This window comes from Pan troglodytes, chromosome 19 (genome assembly GCF_028858775.2).
Source record: "Pan troglodytes isolate AG18354 chromosome 19, NHGRI_mPanTro3-v2.0_pri, whole genome shotgun sequence".
NCBI lineage: Eukaryota > Metazoa > Chordata > Mammalia > Primates > Hominidae > Pan > Pan troglodytes.
In genome coordinates this window covers 38,523,741-38,541,083 of record NC_072417.2, presented here as the reverse complement: position 1 = coordinate 38,541,083, position 17,343 = coordinate 38,523,741, and the positions used below count along the sequence as shown (strand labels likewise).

Below are 17,343 nucleotides of genomic sequence, written 5' to 3'. Positions count from 1 at the left end.
TGTCTTTCTTTTCTTTCTTTTTTTTTTTTTTTCCATAGAGCTGGAATCTTGCTCCATTGCCCAGGCTGGATGCAATGGTGTGATTATAGCTCACTGCAGCCTCAAACTCCTGGGCTCAAGTGACCCTCCTGCCTCAGCCTCCCAAGTAAGTAAGACTACAGGCATGCACCACCATCCCTGGCTAATTTTTAACATTTTTTGTAGAGATGCGGTCTTGCTATGTTGCCCAGACTGGTCTCAAACTTCTGGCCTCAAGTGATTCTCCCGTCTCGGCCTCTCAAAGTGTTGGGATTACTGACGTGAGCCACTGTGCCCAGCCTCAGTGTCTTTGTATACCAGGGGTGTTGCTTTGGGTAAGATAGAATCTCTCTAAGCCTTCACGTCTTCAGCCATTAAGTAATATTTTGGTTATGGCTGTGTAAAAAACCTCTCCAAAATGTTGTGGCTGAAAACAACAACCATTTTATTCTGTTTCATGGTTTTGTGGATCAGGAATGAAGCTTGACTGGGTGATTCTTCTGCACTATGCAGCATCAATTGGGTCACTTGGTACTATTTGGCTGGTGCTAGGCTGGGCTGGAGGAACCAAGATGACTTCACTTTTCTTTGAGACAAGGTCTTGCTATGTTGCACAGGTTTGTCTGGAACTCCTGGCCTCAAGCGATCCTTCCTGACTCAGCCTCCCAAACCAAGATAACTTCATTCTTATATAGGGTTCTCCACCTGGTGCCAGGTCCTCTCCATGTGGACTCTCCCATAGGGTGCCTGCACTTCTAACATGGTGGCTCAGGGCTCAGAGAGTAAGGGCTCCTTGGCCAGGTGCGGTGGCTCATGCCTGTAACCCCAGCACTTTGGGAGGCCGAGGCGGTCGGATCATGAGGTCAGGAGTTCGAGACCAGCCGGGCCAATATGGTGAAACCCCGTCTCTACTAAAAATATGAAAAATTAGCTGGGTGTAGTGGCGGTCGCCTGTAGGCCCAGCTACTCGGGAAGCTGAGGCAGAAGAATCGCTTGAACCCACGAGTCAGAGGTTGCAGTGAGCCAAGATAGTGCCACTGCTCTCCTGCCTGGATGACAAAACGAGACTCCCTCTCAAAAAAAAAAAAAAGTAAGGGCTCCAACATAAGAAGAGGAAGCTGCAAGTCTCTTTAGGGCTGTGCCAGAAAGTGTCATGGTATCACTTTTGCCATATTTTATGGGTCAAGCAGTCACAGAGCCTGTGATAGAAGGAGTGATAAAGAATTTGGGGCCATCCTTAATCTGCCAAAAGTAGGCATAAAAATACTCCTAAGCCAGGTGCAGTGTCTCACACCTGTAATCCAAGCTTTTGGGAGGACGAGGTGGGAGGATTGTATGAGTCCAGGAGTTTGAGACCAGCCTGAGCAACACAGTGAGCCCTCGTCTCTACAAAAAATAAACAAAATTAGCTGAGCATGGTGGCATGCGTTTGTAGTTTCAGCTACTCGGGCGGCTGAGGTAGGAGGACCCCTTGAGCCCAGGAAGTGGAGGCCACAGTGAGCCGAGTTCGTGCCATTGCACTCCAGCCTGCGTGACAGTGAGATCCCAGAGATCCTCTCAAAAACCAAAAATCCAAAAACAAAAACCCGCAGAAACTCCTAGGGCTATGAGGATTAAATGAGATAACTCATGCAGAGGCAAATTTACCATGAAGCAAATGAAACTTCAACCATGGGGGTCCTTAATTGAACAGTTTCTTCCACATCCGGGCATCTAATTTTGTATTAATAATTCTCCTTTTTTCTTTTTCTCAAAGAGGACCCTCGAACTGTATGAGAATCAAGCCCTACCCAAATGCCAGTATCAGTACTTACTAAGCATACTGCCTGGGACAGAGAGATGCTCAACACGGGGCCCCTCCAGGCACTGGGGTGGCCTGGTCCCCTCTCTGTGGCTGAGGAGAGGGCTCCTCCTCTCACTCTGTCCTTTCTGTCTTTTCAGGATCATTTCTTCTTTCTTCAAAATGAAAGTAAAACATGCTGGGAATAATTTCATAATTACAAAACTGCCCTCCCAATTGGCCCCTGCCTCTACCCCGTGACCTCACCACCCACCAGGGAGGTGGGTCTTATTCTGGGCATCGTGCCAAGTTCTTAGCGGGGCCCTCTAGAATCTCTAAAGCAAATCAGGCTGCAGAGGGGAAAACCAGCAGGGGGAGGCAGCATTCCCGGTGCCCAGTATGGTCTAGGAGGCATTGAAATTCCAGGGCCGAAGTCCTGAGACAAAGATCATAATGAGACAGGAAGGTGGCAAAGGAAGGAGCCCATTTGCATGACAATAATTGAGCCAAGAATAGAAAGCCACAGGGATGCAAGGGTGAGGCTGGCGGCTGAGCTGGGCTAAACCTCACAAATCAGACTACCCAGCTCTGCTCCGCAGGGGAAGGGAGACTGAGCCCTGGGCCAGGCTTGGCAGGGAGGGAAGGGGGAGGACACGACCCCAGGGCATTGTGGGAACACTGGCCAGGCTGGACTTTGCCTTCCTCCTCGTCCTTTAGCCGGGAGCCTGTCTTTGCTTGTCTTTGCCTTTGAGGCTCTGTGGCTGTGGGGCTGAGTGGCATCATGGCGGCTCAGAAAGATCTCTGGGACGCCATTGTGATTGGGGCGGGGATCCAGGGCTGCTTCACTGCATACCACCTGGCCAAACACAGGAAGAGGATCCTCCTGCTGGAGCAGGTACTGTGTCCCTTCTGCACCCCCAGCTGTAAGGACTGTCCTACCCTCCTCCCCTGCAGAGGGGTTTTCAGAGCCAGCAGGCTACAGGGCAAGGCCAAAGGGCCTGAATCATCAAAAATTCTGTGTAATTTGTATCTTAGCTGCCTAGTGTGTTTCATGGCAATTCAAAGAAGTTTCACATCCCTCATACCCACATTGGGTTTCTAGGCACATTTCCTCTTTCTACTGCTTCCCAGTTCCTGCCCTTGACCAAGCGTCCTAGGCCCTGTTCTCTTCCTTCTCACGACTCTTTCCCTTCTGTGCCCAAATGGTTGATCCCCACCCCAGAAAAATAATTGGTTCTGCTCTAGGTAACCTAAAGTAAAGACAATTTTGCCTAGAGGCAAAGGTTGATTTATCAGCCTAAGAGGTAGGATTCTGTCTTGCACATTCCTGGCCTCTCACACCAGAACCCAGCAGAAGCTTCTGTTTTTTTTTTTTATTTTTTATTTTTTGCCACCTCCAGATAATAGCAGCCTCCTTGTTTGACACATGATAAGTGAGACTGAGGCCTTATTTTTCCTGCTACGCAGTGCAGTCTGCAGTGACCACTGCATATGTGGGTGGGCCCTGTGTGTCTGCAGGGTCCTTCGAGGACAGGGCCACCCAGCTATCCACTGCAGTGGGCTCTCCCTTTCCATTCTGCCTGCAGCTACCCAGGCTGGCTATGGTTTGCTCTTCTTGGTAATGAGCCAGAGTAGTTAGAAACCTTCTTCATTTCTCTATCAGTTTTCTCAAAGCCCAAGGGATTCCTGGTTCATCCTCTCAGGAAACTCATTGTTGCTGAATCCTGAGGTGGTTCTCTTACCCTGAGTGATCTGTAGCCACAGAGAAATAAAGTCAGCATCAGTTTCCTTGTTCATAAAATGAAGGGGCTGGAGTAGTTGAACTGGAAGGTTTTTTCTAATTTTGCTTCTTTGTGAATCTAAGTGAGGTGAGATTGCAGCAGGATGGTTGAAGACTAGCTAACAAAAGAACTTCTGGATGTGAACAACGTTAGCAAAAAGGAAGCCTAAGTTAGTGCTATTGAAGAACTTCTATCTTGATTGCCAAGTCAGTAAATTGGTCATAAAGAGAGAATTTGGAAAGATTGTATGGATTTTTTTTTGTGGAGGGACAGGATCTCACTCTATTGCACGGGCTGGAGTGCAGTGGTACTATCATAGTTCACTACAGCCTCAAACTCCTGGGCTCAAGCAGTCCTCCTACCTCAGCCTTCCAAGTAGCTGGGACTACAAGTGCCACTGCACCTGATAGTTTTTAAATTTTTGAGAAGACTGGGTCTTGCTATATTGCCTAAGCTGGTCTTGAATTCCTGGGCTCAAATTATCTTCCTGTGCATAATCCTTCCCCAGATTGTGTGGAAATATTTGAAGGATAAATGGCTCCTGGTTGACAGCACATGCTGATATGGCTCTTAACGGGGGATGCAGTGTGAGGGGTAATGGCTTCCATCATCTCTCGTTTTCCACTTCCAGTTCTTTCTACCACACTCCCGAGGAAGCTCCCATGGACAAAGCCGGATAATCCGAAAGGCGTACCTGGAAGACTTTTACACCCGGATGATGCATGAGTGCTATCAGATATGGGCCCAGCTGGAGCACGAGGCTGGAACCCAATTGCACAGGTGGGCTGTGGGAGGAATTCCTTGAATCATGGGGCTCTGCACCTGCAGGTACTTTTAGTGTGTGAAGTGGCAGCGCCATGGAACATTTGGAATGCAATGGGAGGGACACAAGGCCTCAAGAAGTACCAGATGCATGGAAGAGTTCTGCTGTCATGGTGGTCACCCCACAGGTCCAGCTGACTCTGGCCAGGCTCTGCGTTGCAGGACTGGGTTCAGACCATGTGTCCAAGGCTAGCAGAAGCAGTACTGGAAAGCCTGCTGGCAAGGCACCGTGTGGCAGATGCCCAGAGTGGACAGGAGTCTGCTGGAGTGTGTATTTTCAACTCTGTGGAGGCCTCTGCAACTCTTTTAGGGCAGGGGTTGAGATAGAGGAGGAGGAGGCTGCTTTCAGGAGGATTCTTTTTTTTTTTTTTTTTTTTTGACAGAGTCTCACTTTTTTGTCAGGCTGGAGTGTAGTGGCGCCATCTTGGCTCACTGCAACCTCCACCTCCCGGGTTCAAGTGATTCTTCTGCTTCAGCCTCCCGGGCAGCTGGGACTACAGGTGCGCACCACCACACCCAGCTAATTTTTGTATTTTTAGTAGAGACAGGGTTTCACCATGTTGGCCAGGATGGTCTTGATCTCTCGACCTCATGATCTGCCCGCCTCGGCCCCCCTAAGTACTGGGATTACAGGTGTGAGCCACCGCGCCCGGCCCAGGATTCTTTATAGTCAAATCAATATCCTAACTTTTCCTGAGGGGTCCTCACCCCCTTTAGCAGCCCTATAAACCCATTTTGTTCTCTCTGAGTACCTTTTCCTGTAGGAACAAAATGGGGACGTTCCCCAGGCTGGATTGCTTGCCAGGGAGTGAGCCTCCACGTCTTTCTCTGCTGCCTTCATGGCTCTCTCCAACCCTTGACCTTTCAAACACTCATGGGAAAGAAAGCCAATAATCTGTGATGCAATGGGAACTTTAACCATCCCGCCTCCCTCCCACCTCCTCTGTGACTCTTAACTGAACTTCCTACAAACCCTGGCTCTACCCGATAGGGTGGTGGTTATTTTAATGGCCAGGAACCAAGAGGTTAGTGTTCTGTTGCAAAAATACCATTAACTTAAGAACAAAGTGAAATCCATTATGCAAATCAGCCAGGGCAGCTAATTACAGATTTATTCAGAGGCAGCTAATGCACCCAGCACCCAAATAAAGGAGCATGTCTTGCTGGTGGGTGGCCCGGCAGAGGGACCCCTCTCTGTCAGTTGTCTGTGAATACTGCTGAGCATCTTTTGCTAAAAGAATCGCCCTGGGCCTCAGAGGGCACACTTCCTCCTAGCACACAATGAGGCAACTAAGAGACGTTAGAGTGTCTGGAATCTTTCCGAGGGAGACGATTCTGGAGTGAGACAGGCTTAGGTTTGACTTTGTGCTCTATTCCACACCAGTTGTGTGATCTTGCAAAAGTTTCTTGACTTCTCTGTGCCTCACTTTTCATCATAGGGCTCTGAGAGGATTAAATGAGACTTTTGTGAAATACTTGGCCCAATGTCTAGCACCTTTCAATAAGGGGCAGTCCCTTATTGACCCATTCTGGGTCAGCTGCATTCTGTTCCATTAAGCAACAGTGGGAGGAAAGGCAGGAGGAGACAGATGGGTGCAACAACCACAGATACCAAGGGGAGTGGCAGCAGGAAAGAGGGAGAGGGATCCTTGGGTAGGAGACTCTCAGAAGTGCACAATCCTCCTCTTTGCCAGGAGGACAGGAATTTGGATGGGCTTTGGAACTGGACCTGGCTCTAAATCTCAGCTCTGACACGCTCAGCTGTGTGGTTTGGAACGAGCTGTTGAACCTCTGGTGAGACTCAGCTTTTTTCATCTGTGAAGTAGGGATACTAATACCTGTGTCATGGTGCTGGGGTGAGGATAAGTAGGTAATGGGCTTAGAACAGCACCTGGAAAACCATCTTCCTCCTCCTCCTCACCATATATGTAGTGTTTACAATAAGAAACTAGGCTGGGCACGGTGGCTCACGCCTGTAATCCCAGCACTTTGGGAGGCTGAGGCAGGTGGATCACCTGAAGTCAGGAGTTAAAAACCAGCCTGGCCAACATGGTGAAACCCCGCCTCTACTAAAAATACAAAAAGTAGCCAGGCATGGTGGTGGACACCTGTAATCACAGCTATTAGGGAGGCTGATGAGGCAGAAGAATCGCTTGAACCTGGGAGGCAGAGGTTGCAGTGAGCTGAGATCACGCCACTGCACTGCACTCCAGCCTGGGTGACAGAGTGAGACTCCGTCTCAAAGAAAAAAAAAGAAAAGAAAAGAAAAGAAAAAACTAAGAGTTGCCTAAGTACCTGACACCTATAACTCATTCCATTCTCCTCACAATCTTATGAGAGGGTTGCTGCCGGGTAGTCAGGGTCTTATCCCATTAATGCAAATCACAGAATTACTATACTCTTAAGTCTAGAATAGAGGTTGGCCAGCTTTATCTATAAATGGCCACGTAGTAAGTATCTTAGCCTTTGCAGGCAACGTGGTCTCTGTTACAATTATTCAACTCTGCCATTGTAGTGTGAAAGCAAGATGTAAATAAATGAGCCTGGATGTATTCTAATACAACTTTATTTATAGACACTGAAATTTGAACTTCATATAATTTTCATGTGTCACTCAACATTATTCTTCTTTGGATTAAAAAAAATCAACAATTAAAAAATTTAAAAACCATCTTGGCTCATGGACCAGACCAAAACAAGCAGAAGGCCAGATTTGGTCCCTGAGTGGTAGCTTGCTGGCCCTGGGTGTGGAAGATACCTCAAACTGGTTAACTTGTCCATTTCTGTCTCCAAATAAGTTCATGCCTAAATCATCCCAGGTCAAAAGACTGCTACTATGCATTTAAAGACAGGGAAATATCACAGCCCTTCTTAAAAGACCATTCTGATGTCTCATAGCCCCAGTTACGAAAAATGAAAAGTAATGTGAATATGCTTTAAAAACCTCTAGAGTGCTAAGTATTCTTACTACTGTTGTTATTATTCTATTATTATAAGTCCTTTCTTATGGCTAACCTAATGTACTCAGGCACACCAATTTATTTGGTTCTTTTACTTAGCAGGGACACAGAGCAGATACTTCCCATTCTCAGAATGGTATCTGAATACAGCTCTACTACCTTTGGGCTAAAAGCCATTCTAATTCCTTTAGCTTTTACTGATTCTTATTTTCTAAATGATTCATCATCTGTGTGGTTCTTACTTTTCCCCAGGTTTTTCTAGAAGAACCAGCACAATGCCATAATACTACTGATAGATATGAGCATACTTAATGCTATTTGATGATGATTAAAAAAAACCTTTAGGAGTTGGCAGTTCAGGTGGTTGTCCAGTGCTTTTCATTCTGTTCAGCTGCTTCCTGTGACAGCGGCATACTAAACATGGGTGGGTTTGGGACATTTGCATATATTCTGGGAACAGACAATGACACATGTGTCAGATCACAAGGTCTGAATCTTTTGTGATGTGTACAGCCAGGACGCTGATTCCAACAGCAAAACCCAGCTCCCTGGCCCATCTCTTTCCTGCCCCGCCTTCTCCCTTTGAGTCCTACTATCTAGCTCCTGACCTGGGCTGCCCCTGCTTAGCTGACAATATCAGACAAGATCACAGCCGTAGGCAGTACAGCTGCTGGCAGAACCTGGTGGCCCCCTCTGCAGCTGCTGTTTCTTGTGTCTGCGAAGTGTCTGGCTTGTCAGCCACATCCCCTCCCTGGAGCAGTCTTTGTTAACCAATTCCACCTCGGCCCACTGAACGGAAGATGAAACGCCTAGAGCTCCTCCAAAACCAACAAAGGCAGCAGCCATTACCAAGTCCCCATTCGAATCCCTTCCCCAAGGTGACTCAGAGCTGGCTTGCTGGGCATTTTTAACCCACAGAGGGGAGAGCTGAAGCTTGGGATGGGAGATGGCAGGTGCAGGGAGAGCCGTCTCCTCTCCCAATTCCTCCCCACTCCATCCTACACCCTGTCCTGCTACAGTAACTGGTGGAAATCCCTGATCACCAACTCCCTACATCATATCTGAGGCATTAGTTGGGCCATAGCAGAGTCAACAAGGCCCTCGGGAGGAATCTTCAATTACCTCTTCCTAGTGCTGGATCAAGCTAGGGTCAGGAGGAAGGAATAGTTCATACCAAATGCTCTTGACTCAGCTGTTGGGCATTCTGGGAGGTGGGAGCTGCACTCTTTTCTAGGGTTCCCTGGCAACCCATGTGCTGGCTTTCAGTCCTTCTTTGTAGCTAGTCCTGACCATTCATTTCCCGGTCATTTTTTATCCTGCTGATGCCCTTGTCTCCTCTCACCCTTCTCCTTCCCAAACTTACAGCCCAGGTCTAAGCAGAAAAAAGAAGACAGGGAGGCCACGAACACAGGGGTGAGAAATTGATGCAGAATGAGCAGTCTATTTGTTGGTATCTAGAAAAAGCCATTAAGAAAATAAGCACTTAAATGATTTTCAATCTGCCCATGGAAGCCATCTATCTTCATACTGGGAGGAAAAGGCCCATTCTCCAATCCCGGTTTTGACTGACTGGTTTCCAATTCTCTAAGCATTTCCCATAGGAGCCTCTCACCTATCTCCCATAATCACAGGCCTTTGCATTTCCAGGCAGTGTTTTACATTTATTTCCGATTTGCTCATAATGGTCAAAAATCTCTCTCCAATCCAAGGCATTTCTCCAGCAGCGCACGGTTTCCCTCAGGCCAAATAGCTCAGCTGTGATCCACGGAAAATGAGAATTTCCCAAACACATCTTTGGACTAGGGGAGGGTCTGGCATCACACATTCAGATGGAAAATTTCCCACTGTTATATCAATATCTGGGCTAAGAAAGAAATGCCACAGGGGCAGAGAGCTGGAGCAAAATGATTACAATCGGCACAATTACATTCACCGGCAGAATCAGCTCGCTGATTACTCCCAGGGATGGGGAGCTCCCGCTTCATCCACCACAGGATGGCTTGGGAATTAGAACATCACTCAGCATTTCATAATTCGACAGATATGCCCGTTGTCTTGGCATGAGTTCATTTTTCCCACATAGTACATCCCTGTAAGAGGAGTCATTTCAAGGAAAGAAGGAAGGAAGGAGGAAAGAAAGGAGGAACAAACAATGGAAAAAGGGAAAGGAAATCTCAGAGTATATGAGAGGCCAAAGCTGGTATATTGCAGGCAGAGATTAGAATATGCTGCTCTGGAATTTCCAGGTCAGGGATTTCACATTACATCTGCTTAGGTGTGGTTTAAGCCAGGTCCGTCCCAGAATCCCTCCCAGCCGGGACCCCATTGGGTAAAAAGGACTCAAGGAAATACACCTGAGTGACTTCATACTTATTTGTTGAGTAAGAAGTTTACTAGGGCCGGGCACAGTGGCTCATCTTATAATCCTAGCACTTTGGGAGATCAAGACAGAAGGATCGCTTGAGGCCGGGAGTTTGAGATAGGCCTGGGCAACATACTGTGTGACTCTTGTGTCTACAAAACACAAAAAATTCGCCAAGTGTGGTGGCTCACGCCTGTAGTCTGTAGTCCCAAATATTTGGGAGGCCAAGGCAGGAGGATTGCTTGAGGCCAGGAGTTTGAGATAGGCCTCTGCAACACAGCGAGACCCCTATTTCTATACACACAAAAAATTAGCCAAGTGTGGTGGCATGTGCCTGTAGCCCTAGAAACTCGGAGGGCTGAGGCAGGAGGCGCTCGCTTGCGGCTGCAGTGAGCTGTGAACGTGCCACTGCACTCCAGCCTGGCTGAGAGTGAGACCCCATCTCCATTAAAAAAAAAAAAAAAGAAAGAAAAAAAGTTTGGCCAGGTGCAGTGGCCCCTGCCTGTAATCTCAGCACTTTGTGAGGCTGAGGTGGGCAGATCATGAGGTCAGGAGTTCGAAACCAGCCTGGCCAACAAGGTGAAACCCTGTCTCTACTAAAAAAAAAATACAAAAATGAGCCGGGTGTGGTGGTGAGCGCCTGTCATCTCAGCTACTCCAGAGGCTGAGGCAGGAGAATTGCTTACACCCGGGGGCGGAGGTTGCAGTGACCTGAGATGGCGCCACTGCCCTCCAGCATGGATGACAGAGCAAGACTCTGTCTTGGGAAAAAAAAAAAAAAGTTTACTAGGTAAGTTTTCATTACCTCTGAACCAATCTGAAGTCCTTTTGGGGGCCACAGAAAAAAGACAGTCAGCTGAGAGCAGGGATTTCCACTGCATCTTTCCTCTGTTGAGCTTCGAAGAGGCAGAGCTCTCGTTGCTATCTTGCTGGTGGTGAATGCTGGGTAGGCGGGGGCCATGGCAAATGGATTGGGCACACTGCGCGGCTCTGTGTACTGACACCCGCCCCGGGGCCCATGGTGTCCCTACCCCCTCCCAATCTTCTCTTTAATCCCCCCAACCAGATAATGTGGGATTTGGAAGCATGTAATATCCATGAGACTCCATTATAGGCTATTACGAGCTTTATACCCACTACCTGGGGGATGTACCAGGCCGCTGCTGGGCAGTGCAGCAGCTGCAATGGAGAAGGACCACGGGAACGGTCCCAAAGGCCAGAGTGACTCTTCCATTGTTTCTATCCGTTTCCCCCCAAAAGGGAGCTCTGGTCTCTTGTGACAGAGAGGCAGGAAGCATGAAAGAGAAACAGCTTTCACTCCCTTAGGGAGTAAAAGCATAGAGGGAAATACAGGGAGAAACAAAATCACAGTCACTGGATGTATTGCTGGAGCCCTAGGAGACCATCTACCGGTGTTTCTGCATGAGAATACCATTGGAATTTGGGGTGGAATCTTCTCGAGCATTGCAGGTGTAGCATCCCGGGCCCCTGCCCACTAAATGTGAGAGGCAGCACCAGGCATTGTGCCAACTACAAAAATGGATCATGCCATTTTCAGTTGTCCCTGGGTGGGCAGGTGAGTGGGCGGTACCACCCTGGTGTGAAACCATCAGTTGTTCAACAGGCACGTTACAGAGGAGGAATCTGGGCCCAGAGAGGTGAGTGACCTAATCAAGGTCATGGGCAAGGTGAAGCCAGGACTAGAGACAGAGCCAGATCTCTCAGTTTAGGACCCTTTCCACAAAACAGGCAGCCTCTGAGGAATGAGAGACAGAGACAGACACACAGGAAGGGACAAACATATATGACAAGAAAGAAAAAGAGGGAAGCGAGGAGGGCAGGGGAGAATACAGAACAGAGAGATCAAAATAGTGAATGGGATCAGGGGACAGGAGGAAGGGAAGAAATTTCATCAAACTGACTGAATTTCCACCACTTCCAAGCCATGGGACATGAAAGAGGACTTAGGATCTCTGCCCTCAAGGGCAGGATGAGTCCTGAGAAGGGGCATAGAGGACAAGAAAACCAATAGTGAGAGCCCAAGGGCAGACTTGGGAATGGGCTGGAAATCAGCATGAGAATACTGGGATTCTACCGACTGAATCTAGATGGCTTCACCTCTTCTCTGAACATGAGGCCATGACTCCTCTCAGGGCCTACACCTGGACCCGAGATCCCTCCTGAAGGAGAGCAAATGGCCCAGGGCTTTGCTTTGTTTTGCTTTGAGACAGGGGCTTGCTCTCTCATCCAGGCTGGAATGCAGTGGTGCAATCATGGCTCACTGCAACCCTGACCTCCCTGGCTAAAGTGATCCTCTCACCTCAGCCTCCCAAATAGCTGGGATCACAGGCATGTGACACCACGCTTGGCTACTTTTTAAAAATTTTTTACTTTTTGCAGAGACAGGGTCTCATGATATTGCCCAGGCTGCTAGTGAACAAATTAGTGGCCTCAAGTCATCCTCCTGCCTCAGCCTCCTGAAGTGCTGGGATTACAGGCGTGAGTCGTCACATCAGGCCCAGGATTTTGAAACACACCTTCACCTAGGTGACTTATTTTTTAACAGGCAGACTGGATTACTGCTGCTGGGAATGAAAGAGAACCAAGAATTAAAGACAATCCAGGCCAATCTGTCGAGGCAGAGGGTAGAACACCAGTGTCTTTCATCTGAGGAACTGAAGCAACGTTTCCCAAATATTCGGTTGCCCAGGGGAGAAGTGGGGCTCTTGGACAATTCCGGAGGAGTTATCTATGCATATAAGGCCCTCAGAGCCCTGCAGGTAATGTTGTATAGCACTGGGGCAATGCAGGTGCTCCCTGCTCTGGGTGTCCTGGGTCCCAAGCAGCCAGCCCAAGACCCCCCTCTGGATGAGGCCTTTGCCCTGCAGGCTTTAGTCTTGACTTTTCCAGCAGGGCAGTGAAATATATGCGGCTGGCCTTGTCAATACAAGACAGGTCTAGATTCTGCACTCTTTTCTGCCCCAGGCGAAAGGCTTTCTGTCCACCAGGGTGAACCACATACAGAACTAATTCACCTTTCCCTGCTCCTGCCCTTTCAGGATGCAATTCGACAGCTAGGAGGCATAGTGCGTGACGGAGAGAAGGTGGTGGAGATAAACCCAGGGCTACTGGTCACGGTGAAAACCACCTCCAGGAGCTACCAAGCTAAGAGCTTGGTCATCACAGCAGGTCCTTGGACCAACCAGCTCCTCCGTCCCCTGGGCATTGAGCTGCCTCTCCAGGTAAGAGGAGCTGGAAGCCCGAGAGTTGGTGCTCAAGAGAAGCCTTGGAACCAGATGGAGTCAAATTTGAGTCCTGGATCTGCCTCTTGCTAGTGGACAACCTTGGGCACATTCATTCACCTCACCGAGCCTCAGTTTTATCATCTGTAATATGGGGGATGATAGCTACCTCATAGGGCTGTTGGAGAATTAAATTATTAGGCTGGTGCAAAAGTAATTGCAGTTTTACCGTTCAAAGTCATGGCAAAAACCACAATTACTTTTGCACTAACCTAATATATGCTGTATATAAAGCCTTTAAGAGGCCGAATGTGGTGGCTGACACCTGTAATCCCAGCACTCTGGAAGACCAAAGCAGGAGAATTTCTTGAGCCCAGGAGTTCAAGACCAGCCTGGGCAATATGGCGAGACCCTGTTTCTACAAAAACTAAGAAAAATTAGCCAGGTGTAGTGGCGTGTGCTTGTAGTCCCAGCTACTTGGGAGGCTGAGGCAGGAGGATGGCCTGAGCCCAGGAGGTTGAGGCTGCAGTGAGTCGTGATTCTACCACTGCATTCCAGTCTGGGTGACAGAGCAAGACCCTGTCTCAATAAAATAAAATAAAATAAAATAAAATAAAATAAAATAAAATAAAATAAAAATAAAGCCCTTAGGACATAACCTGGCTTATAGTAAGCACTCAATAAACCTGAGGTCTTATTAATTCCCGAAAAGAGACAGAAATATGGCTGGGGGCTGGGTGTAGTTATGGGAGAAAACTAAGAATGGGAGAAGAGACAGAGGCTCAGAGATCTTTGTGCATCATAACACATGTAACAGGTAAACAACATGAGAAGTGGGAGAGACAAACATGGATGAGTTCAACTGGGTGTCCAGGCTTGTGTTAGAGGGCCGCAGGGGCCCAGAGAAACTGCTTTCATTGCTGTAGAGTTCTATGGCTTTTCTTCATTTCCCACTTCCTCTCCCTGCCTCAAGACCCTGCGGATCAACGTGTGTTACTGGCGAGAGATGGTTCCTGGGAGCTATGGTGTGTCCCAGGCCTTTCCGTGCTTCCTGTGGCTGGGCTTGTGTCCCCACCACATCTACGGACTGCCCACAGGAGAGTACCCAGGGCTGATGAAGGTGAGCGGAAAGACCGAGATAAGGCAGGTAGATGCCAGTGCAGATTAGGGGAAGCTGCTCTAACTTTCCCCTCCATAGATGCCCTTGGGTCTCGGGGGCAGCAGCAGGAGCCTGCTTCACTCATGGCGATTTGCAAGGAAAGACCCTCAGCTGCCCTGAGGCCCAGCAAAAGGAGCCCTTCCTTTGCAAACATAGGGTGGTTGCAGGGACCAATAGCTAAGCAGCCTCAGGTGACAACCCACAGCACCTGCCAGGAGTGGGGAAGGCTGGAATGATGGATGGGGCTGTCCTGTGTACACGCCTGCCCTTCGGCTGTGGGTGTGTGTGGAAGGCCAGCCCGCACCACTCATGCCACTCTGATTGGGAGCCAGGTCAGCTATCACCACGGCAACCACGCAGACCCTGAGGAGCGGGACTGCCCCACAGCACGCACAGACATCGGAGACGTCCAGATCCTGAGCAGCTTTGTCAGAGATCACTTACCTGATCTGAAGCCCGAGCCTGCTGTCATTGAGAGCTGCATGTACACGGTAAGGGGTCTGGGCAGCCTTGCTGGGCCCCCTCACCACTCTACAGAAGGGAAGAAGGAGACAGAGCTTGCACTGGCCAGGCCCGATTGTTTGACCCCTGACATAGTGTGTGACTTTAAACAAACGGTCTCATTTCTGTGGGTAGGTTCACCTCTACCAGGGAGGGGCCTGTTCGAAATTATTCCTATTCTTCTTCATTAGGAAACTAGGCTATGCCTGGCAGTCGGTCCTTCACTCTGATTCCCAGAAGAGCTCTAAAAGATTTTCTGGCAAGCTCCTCCAGTTGAGCAGGCCTTAGGGACAAAGAGAAGAGACAGATGTCACCACGGCCTAAGGCATCTTGGCTAAAGTTAGTTTACAAAGATTAACTGAACACCTACTGTGTTTGTAGCTCTGTGCGAGAAGAAAGGCAGACGGACACATGAAAAAGACTGGCACACCCAGAGGGGCACGGGCATGCGGAAAGCATCCTTGTGCCTCATTCCATCCTTTCTGGAAAGAAATCCAGCCCATCCCCTTCCAGTTAGAGCCTGCAGTTCTTTCTCTTCCCTCGAGCCTCAAAGAACACAAGGTGTGACTGTTTCTTTCTAGAATACCCCTGATGAGCAGTTCATTCTCGATCGCCACCCAAAGTATGACAACATTGTCATTGGTGCTGGATTCTCCGGTGAGTCTGAGCTGGGGGGAATGGGGTGCCTTAAAGCTGACCTACCTCAGTGCCAGGTGAAATGGTATTTTCCACACTCTTAGCTGCCCAGATAGGTGCTGAAACCTGGACATTGTAGGTATAAGGAGGCTGGGCAGTCAGAAAAGGGGTATTCATGGTGGGAGGCCACTTCTGGCTTTGGGATGTGACCAGGAGGACAGTCAGCCCTGTCTGGGTAAGTAGGGGATGTCCAGAGAGCTCAACCTCTCTGTCTGTGAAGCTGCCTGAGAGTCTGCTCTTCCCTTCCTAGGGCACGGGTTCAAGCTGGCCCCTGTGGTGGGGAAGATCCTGTATGAATTAAGCATGAAATTAACACCATCTTATGACTTGGCACCTTTTCGAATCAGCCGTTTCCCAAGCCTGGGCAAAGCCCACCTTTGACCTCTGGCCAGAAGCCTCCCTTCTGTGCACAGGAGCCAGTTTCACAGATGGAGAAGATGTCTCAGATGAAGGGAGTGTCCCTGAGATATCATCCTTTTCTTCTGCCTCGCCTGAATCCCCCATAAACACCAGATGATTGAGTCTACCTTCTTTCCTTGGCCCGCTCCCTTTTTCTTCTGCCTCACTTGAATCCCCCGTAAACACCAGACGATTGAGTCTACCTTCTTTTCTTGGCCACCTCCCCATTCACAACTACTTTCTCGCTCCCAGAAGGTTGATCAGATATTCTACAATCACAGAGTAGCAAGGACCTTTGAGATGGGTATATCAGTAAGAAGAGGGCACAAGAACTGGCTCTGGAGACCAAAGCAGTTGTTAAAAATTCTCTTTGCTGGGGGCCGGGTGTGGTGGCTCACACCTGTAATCTCGGCACTTTGGGGGGCCGAGACAGGCGGATCACCTGAGGCCAGGAATTCAAGACCAGCCTGGCCAACATGGTGAAACCCTATCTCCACTAAAAATACAAAATTAGCGGAGTGTGGTGGCGCATGCCTGTAATCCCAGCTACTTGGGAGACTGAGGCAAGAGAATCACTTGAACCCGGGAGGTGGAGGTGGCAGTGAGCCGAGATTGCGCCATTGCACTCCAGCCTGGGCAACAAGAGTGAGACTCTGTCTCAAAACAAACAAACAAACAAACAAAACCAAAAAAAACCTCTTTGCTGGTATATTTGAAGAGCTTGGGATGGATTTGACTAAATCTGCCCCGAGGAGGGTGAACAAGATGATCTCAGAGATCACTACTGCTCTTGGAGTTCCTTCTCCTAAAGCTAAGGCCAGCCTCCATCACAAATGCCCATAAAATCTGGCTCATCTTTGATGAACAATAAATATTTGTTGAACAAATAAATAACTGCCCTGCATTAAGTCTGTAGCGGGCTTTCTTTTCTGTGTGACCTCATTTCTTCCAGGCTCTAATTGTCTAAATTAGCACCACAGAATCCATTAACCCAGGAACCCTTGGAGTCTTTATCCCCTCAATGCGCTGAACCCCCTTTCTCTGGATTCTTTGTCTCCTCCTCACCCCCTCTCTGGTTGTGTGAAGATGCTCAGCTCCCCAGTCTCTCATTAAGGTGTATTGTCAGGTCCTTATGAAGATGGAGCTGTTATACCAGAAAGAAAGAGAGAGACACACTCGCTTAGAAACCCTGTTCAATGTTTGAATGTTAAATGTGCCATTTTATTATCATTAGGATTGCTCCCACTTAATGAAACAGCATTAGCACCGAGTCGGCTGGCCTCCTTGCACTAATTGCTTTGGAAGGGAACAGGCTTATAACCACCCCAGGGTGGGTGGAGGGGTGAGGGGTGGTAACAGGGACTCGAGCAAGTCTGGATGCACTCAGATGAAACCCACCTGGAGGATCTCCACATCGGGCCAGTTCAATCCCAGAACAGGAGTTAAAATGCTCTAGAGAGAAAAACTGGGACTGGGCGGGGCAGATGTGTTAGGGGGAGTCACAGAGTGGGGAGGAGCAGGCAGTGAGAATGACAGTACAAATATCCCCAAAGGAAATACAACACAGAGGAAATGGCTCTTCAACTGCCTGAGTCCTTAAGGTCCTAGGCACATGTATTAGCA

At 48.8% G+C, this 17,343-nt stretch overlaps 1 protein-coding gene across 1 annotated transcript; it reads left to right on the top strand.

The window, feature by feature from the left end:
• Positions 1–2,192: 2,192 nt before the first annotated feature.
• PIPOX (pipecolic acid and sarcosine oxidase) lies at positions 2,193–16,628 on the top strand. The gene is made up of 8 exons (XM_511370.9): positions 2,193–2,693; positions 4,211–4,359; positions 12,290–12,503; positions 12,783–12,965; positions 13,939–14,085; positions 14,457–14,615; positions 15,207–15,282; positions 15,572–16,628. The coding sequence occupies exons 1-8, from the start codon at positions 2,580–2,582 to the stop codon at positions 15,700–15,702; spliced, it is 1,173 nt and encodes a 390-aa protein (XP_511370.3). The 5' UTR covers positions 2,193–2,579; the 3' UTR covers positions 15,703–16,628.
• Positions 16,629–17,343: the final 715 nt, after the last annotated feature.